This window comes from Erithacus rubecula, assembly GCF_903797595.1.
Source record: "Erithacus rubecula genome assembly, contig: scaffold_88_arrow_ctg1, whole genome shotgun sequence".
Lineage (NCBI taxonomy): Eukaryota > Metazoa > Chordata > Aves > Passeriformes > Muscicapidae > Erithacus > Erithacus rubecula.
Window position 1 is genome coordinate 893,408 of NW_027635446.1, and position 6,617 is coordinate 900,024.

General features: G+C 54.8%; 1 protein-coding gene across 1 annotated transcript; it reads right to left on the reverse strand.

Moving 5' to 3' along the window:
* Positions 1–2,592: 2,592 nt before the first annotated feature.
* Positions 2,593–6,157, reverse strand: LOC306816774 (class I histocompatibility antigen, F10 alpha chain-like). Its single transcript, XM_079333206.1, has 5 exons — positions 6,055–6,157; positions 4,309–4,572; positions 3,593–3,868; positions 3,008–3,280; positions 2,593–2,915 (listed from the first exon to the last, which is right to left on the reverse strand). Exons 1-5 carry the CDS (start codon positions 6,119–6,121, stop codon positions 2,608–2,610), a joined length of 1,188 nt encoding a protein of 395 aa, XP_079189332.1. The 5' UTR covers positions 6,122–6,157; the 3' UTR covers positions 2,593–2,607.
* Between the last annotated feature and the right edge of the window lie 460 nt (positions 6,158–6,617).

Below are 6,617 nucleotides of genomic sequence, written 5' to 3' on the forward strand. Positions count from 1 at the left end.
TACACCCTCTGCAGAAACTCAATTAACGGGGTTAGGACCCTCCCTGGAATCACAAACCAGGATTTGGCTCCTTTATTTGATTTATTAAGGGGGACCACGGACCTGAACTCTCCCAGAGACTTCACACCAGATGCCAGAACCGGGTTGGATAAAGTGGCTACAGCACTGCACACTCACCAAGCCCACTGACACCACCCAGAGTCACATTTTTGATTTGCTATTTTGGGAGAACGGCCACATTTTTATGGTTCAGTTTTTCAACGGAAAAAGGATTTGTCTGTCCTTTTGTTAATTTTAGAATGGATCTTCCTATCTTATCAGATGCCCAAAACAATCACTACTTGTCCTGAAATCCTTTCTCAGCTGATCATGAAATCCCAATCCCAAGTTTTAACTCTTCCTAGAAATTTTTTCTCTGTTATGTTTATACTCATTACTTCCCTGTATTTAGAATTCTTAATTCAGCAAGCTGAGGTTTTTCAAATTGCTTTAGCAGCTTTTACAGGACAAATGTCAGTTCATTTTCCAAAGCATAAATTAATACACCTTCTTTTGAATTTTACCCAAAAACCCCTAGAAAGCCACACCCCTCTTAATGCTCTTTTTTTTACAGATGGCTCCAGCAAATTGCATAAATCAGTTATCACCTGGAAAAACCCTAACAGTGATAACTGGGAATCAGACATTGAACTTGTAGAAGGATCAACACAGATTGTAGAACTTGCAGTGGTTGTCCCTGTTTTCTCAAAGCTTTTAATTCCTTTCAATTTAGTTACAGATTCCTTTTATGATACGGCATTGTGGAATGAGCAGAAGGTCCCCTCCTCAAATTTATCACTAATGAAAACCTATATATATATTATATACAATATATATGTATAAAATATATAATTTGCTCAAAATTTTTTTTAAGAAAACAACCTTATTTTGTCACCCATGTTGGTTCACGTACCAACCTACCTGGAAGTGAATTCAGGGCTGAAGGTAATGCCCATGCTGATCACCTCACCACGCCCATTCAAACCACCCTTCCAAATTTTTTTGAACAAGCCCCTATTAGTCTCTCTTTCTTTCACCAAAATGCCCCATCCCTCATAAGATCTTTTAATCTAACTAAAGCTCAGGCCCACATAATCATCAGCTCCTGTCCTGATTGCCAGCAACAATCCATTCTCTTGGCGGGGGGAGATGGTGTAAACCCCAGGGGACTCAATAGGTGATGGTGATCAGGAAATGACCATGACCATAAGATGACCATAAGATGATCAGGACAATCAGATGACCACATCAGGACCACCTTGAGGCCATGGCTGTGCCATGGCCAACCCATGGTCATCTCTTGGTCCAAACCATCTCATGGGGCTGTGCTGTGTCATGGTCATCCCATGGTCATCTCAGGGTTGTGTCACTCATGGCCACTCTCATCTCATGGCCATGGTCATGAGCAGAAACCTCTCTGAGATCCCAAACCCCAATTTTGGGACACTCAAGGACCATTGGGGACAATGAGGCCTGGCCTGATCCCTCCCCCCATCCTACTGCCCCTCCAGGAGCCTGACACAGCCAAACCCTTCTGGGGACACCTCGGACATGGGACACAGAGCGGGAAATGAATCCTGGGGGATGGAGCCAAGTATGGCTGGCAAGTCCCCATGTCAGTCCTGGTGTTCCCATCCCAATCCTGGTGTCCCCATCCCAGTCCTGATGTCCCCATCCCAGTCCTGGTGTCCCCATCCCAATCCTGGTGTCCTCATCCCAATCCTGGTGTCCTCATCCTGTTCTTGGCATCCCTATTCTCATTCCTGGCTCCCAGAGAGGAACTGACAGACACTGGAGGAGGGAACCTGGATTTATTGCCTCAAGCAGGATTTATTGCCCCAAGCAGGATTTATTGCCCAAAGCAGGATAATTTCACACCAGAACTAAAGCATTGGGAATGTTTGTGGTTCTTGGCTTTAAAGAAGCCAAAATGGGAAATTGATCCATTAGCAGGAGCTGTGGGTGGGTAAAAACATGGAGAGGAGCTCTGCTGGAAAGCCTCAGTTTCCTGGGAACAGGAAGGGGCTGGATCAAGCTCTGTGGATTGCTCAGGGAGTGATTCCTGCTGAGATGAGAGAGGGTCACAGTGTCACCCTGTCCCTGTCCCCATCCCACAGGATGGGCCTGGCTGGAGTCCATGGAGAGCAGGAGCTGCTCCAGATCCAACCGGATCCTGCCCACTCCTGCTCCATCCATCCATCCCACCCAAACCCACTCTGGAATCCCAACCTGATCCTGTCTCATCCATCCCACACCAATCCTGCCCTGTCCACTCTTCCATCATCCATCCATCCATCCATCCATCATCCATCCATCCATCCATCATCCCAACTGATCCTGCTCCAGAATTCAGCCCCGATCCCACTCCAGAATTCAATCTCATCCTGCTCTGGACCCCTCCTCTGATCCAGAATCCCTCCCTGATTCCAATCTGTCCATCCTGTCCCAATCCCCCTCTGGAATCCCACCCTGACCCCACTCCGTACCTGCAGTCAAGCTGTGGTTCCCACATCATTCCCTGCAGAAAGAGAAGATCCATGAGATTCCAGCACGGATCACACACTGGGATTAACCCCAGGATCCATTCTGGGATCCACATGGAGGGGATCCAGAGCTGGATCCGCCACTGGTACTCACTGGCTGCCATGTTGTATCCATTCCGGTCCACCCTCCCTGTGGAAAAACAGTGGGATCAGCGTTGGTGGCACAGGATTCCCAGAAAGGTGCTGGGTGGATCTGTGCCCCTTCCTGACCCCCATCCCGTGTGTTACCGGATTGGAGCTTCCAGATGACGAATCCAACGAGGACAATGAGGATGATGATGGCAACAATGGACACAGCGACCACCACAGTGAGATTCCCACCAGATGTCGGCTCTGGGAATTGTGGGATGGTGAGGAGGAGGAGGGGAATCCCCATCTGGGAATTCCAACTCCCCAGTTGCCACATTCCACATTCCCAGCCTCACCCCAAGCGAAGATCCCGGGCTCCGACATTCCGGGATGCTCCACCCGGCACCGGTACTGCTCCCGCTCCTCCGGCCGCGCCTCGATCCTGGCCCAGGTGTGGAAGGTGCCGTCGCTGTTGGGAACGACCCCGCCCCACTCCGTCTCCTGATCCCGGATTTCATCCCCCTTCATCCAGTTGACCGCGATGGCCTTGGGGTAGAATCCGTACGCGTGACAGGACAAGATCAGCATCCCCTGTTCCTCTTTTCCGGACACATGGACATCAGGGGGCTCTGGAATGGGATAACAGTGAGAGACATCCATGGAATTCCATGGGAATGGGATGGGGGTGAGAATTGCCCATGGAATTCCCTGGGAATGGGATGGAGCTGAGATCTGCACATGGAATTCTCACAAGAATGGGATGGGGGTGAGATCTGCCCATGGAATTCCCACTGGAATGGGATGGGGTTTTTAATGTGCCCATGGAATTCAATGGGAATGGAACAGAGGTGAGATCTGCCCACGGAATTTCCACAGGAAATATAGGGTTCCCAAGTCCTCCATTCCCAAATCTCACATTCCCACAGGAATTCTGCTCCCACCTTTGCGGTCCAGCTCCTTCTGCCCATATCCGACGTATCTCTGGAGCCACTCTGGGCAGATGTGCTCCAGGTAATTAGTCACCCTCTCAGCCTCGTTCGTTTCACCTTCCCAGTGCCTCCTGGTGACCTCAGCAGCGCTGTCGGCCACCACCAATCTCCTGGATTCCAGGTCAAAGGAGATGAAATCCTGCCCGTCGTAGCCATCCCGGCGGGATCCACGGATGCTCCCGTCAGACAGGAGGTCACAGCCATAAACTCGCAACCTTGTGTGAAAACCTGAGGAAATTGTACCCACAGAGACTCATGGAATTGTGTCCCAGCCCCACACAGCCCCATCCCAGCCCTATGGAGCACCAGGGTCTGATGAAGACCCAGAGAGCCTCATCCCAGCCCCACAGATCCCCATCCCAACACCATGGATCTCATCCCAGACCCACAGATCCCCATCCCAGACCCATGGATCCCATCCCAACCCATGCAGCACAAGATATCCCATACCAGCCTAATGGATCACCATCTCGGCCTCTTGGCACTCTGTCAATCCACATCCAAGCCCGATAAATCCCATTCAAGCACTATAGATCCCCACTCCAGCCCCACAGATCTCAGCTCATCTCCATGGATCCCATCCCAGCCCCACAGATCCCATCCCAACCCCACGGATCCCATCCCAACTCATCCATCCACATCCCAGCCCCACAGATCCCCCCACTCGCCCCTGCTCTGGTTGTACCGGTCCCGCAGTATCTCCAGGTTCCTGGCAGCCACGTGCTGTTTCCCCACATAGATCTGGGTGTTCCCATCCCAATATTCCGGCTCTGCTCCGTCCTTCATCCACTGTGTCAGCGGCTCCATCCGGCCCCGCTCGCTGTCGTAGCGTGTGAAGGGAATCCCATCCAGGTACCCAATGGCCATGAACTGGGGGATCCCCGGGCTGGGCTCTGACACTGCCACATCCAGGTAGTGCAGGGAGTGGAGAACTGGGGGGACACAGAGATTTGGGGGGGTTGAGGGGTCACGGAGCAATGAAAGGGGAACTGGGAGAGCAGGAAAAGGGGTGCATGGGGTCCCAGTGGCCAGGAATAGGGGCTCAGGGGATCCCTGTGCCCAGGAAAGGGGGTCCAAGGGTCCCCAGTGCCAAGGAAAGAGGGGTCACAAGGTGGGGAGACCCGGGATGGCTGGAATGGGGTGTTTGGGGGTCCTTGATGCAGAGGGAAAGAGGGGCTGGGGGATGAGAAAAGCAGGAATGGGGGTCCAGAGGGACTCAGAGTCAAGGAAATTGTGGGTTTGGAGCTGGGGAAGGCGGGATGGATGGGAAAGGAGGTGCAGGGGGGGATTGGTACTGGATAAGGGAGTGCAGGGAGGTGCCTTCCTTTCCACTGGGACTGGGAATTCAGGGGGGTCCCAGAGCCAATAATCCCCCCTGGGAGCCTCCATGATACCCCAGGGACCCTCCCAGACCCCCCGCAGGACGAGCAGGGAGTGGAGATCTGGGGTGATGCAGAGATTTGAGGGGACAGGAAGCGGAACGGGGAGAGCCAGGAAGAGTCCAAGGTACAAAGGAGGGACTGGGAGAGGCGGGATGGGGGATCCAGGGGGTTCCTGTGCCCAGGAAAGGGGCTCCAGGGGTCCCCGAAGTTGAGGGAAAGGAGGGGATGGGACTGGGAGAGGCGAACGGATCCCGGAGGCGCAGCCTGGGAGACGGGAAAGAGACCGAGGGAGTGCGGTGGGGGAGGGGCCGGAGGAAAGGGGGAATTCCAGGGAGTTCATCTGGATCCCGTTGGATCCCCGCTGAGACCCCCCTGAGACCCCTGGGACCCTCTGGGACCCCGTTTCGGGAAACGCCGGGAGTAGAAAACGGGGGGGACACGGAAAGTTGGGAGGTTCGGGGGGTCCAAAGGTCAAGAAAAAGGGCGGGACTCGGGTCTGGGAAAAGCGGGATGCCCGAAAAGGGGGTGCAGGGGGGTCTGGAAATGTTCTGGAAATGGAGATTCGGGAGTGCCCCAGTGCCGGGAATGGCGTTTCAGGGGGCTCCCAGTGCCAGATGAGAGGGTTCAAGGGGGTCCCCGTGCGCAGGAATGGCGGTTCAGGGGGGTCCCGGTGCACAGAAATGGGGGTTCACAGAGGGATTTCTGCTGGGAAAGGCGATGGAGAGGTAACAAGACCGAAAATGACGATTCAGTGGTTTCTCCGTGCCCGGGAATCAAGGTTTAAAGGATTCCCAGTGGCCAGAAATGGGGGTTCAGGGGGTGCTGGTGAGCAGAAAATGGGGGGTCAGGAGGGTCTCCTTGCCAGATAAGGGGGTACACGGTCGCCGGTGCTGGGGAAGGGGATTGAGGGGGGATCACAGGACCCAAAATGGAGATCTCGGGGGTTTCCGTGCCCGCAGATGGAGGGTTAGGGAATTCCTGGTGCCCGAAAATGGAAGTTCAGGGGGCCCCGGTTTCGGGGGTCCCACTCACCTTTCGTCGCGCCCCCCGGGTCCCCCAGGAGCCCCAAGAGCAGCCCCAGCCCCAGCGCTGGAGCCATCGCGCTGCTCCGCTGCGATCCCGCTCCCAGAACTGGCCCCGCCCCCAGCGCCGCCTCCGGCCCCGCCATTGGCGCCGCTATTTCCTGCTCGCCAATGGAAACTCAAAGTGTCAGTGACGTCACGGGTAGCTGTGTAGATCCCGGTCTCTCGGGTTGGGACGCGGAAGCGAAAGTGACCGAAGCTGCGCGGTGGGGGAGGGGAAAAGAGGGAATTCCAGAGAATTCCTCTGGATCCCTCTGGATCCCCGCTGCGACCCCCCTGGAGCCCTCTGAGAAACACCTGGGACCCCCTGGGACCGCCCTGAAGAAAGCGCCGGGACTGGAGAACTGGGGGGACACGGAAATTTAGGACATCTGGGGGTGCAAAGGGAAGGAAAAGGGCGGGTCTGGGGCTGGAAAGGGCGGGATGCCCGAGAAGGGGGTGCAGGGGGTCCCCAAGCCGAATTAGAGGGTGCGGGGGGAGTCCCCATGCACAGTAATCGGGTTTCAGGAGGTC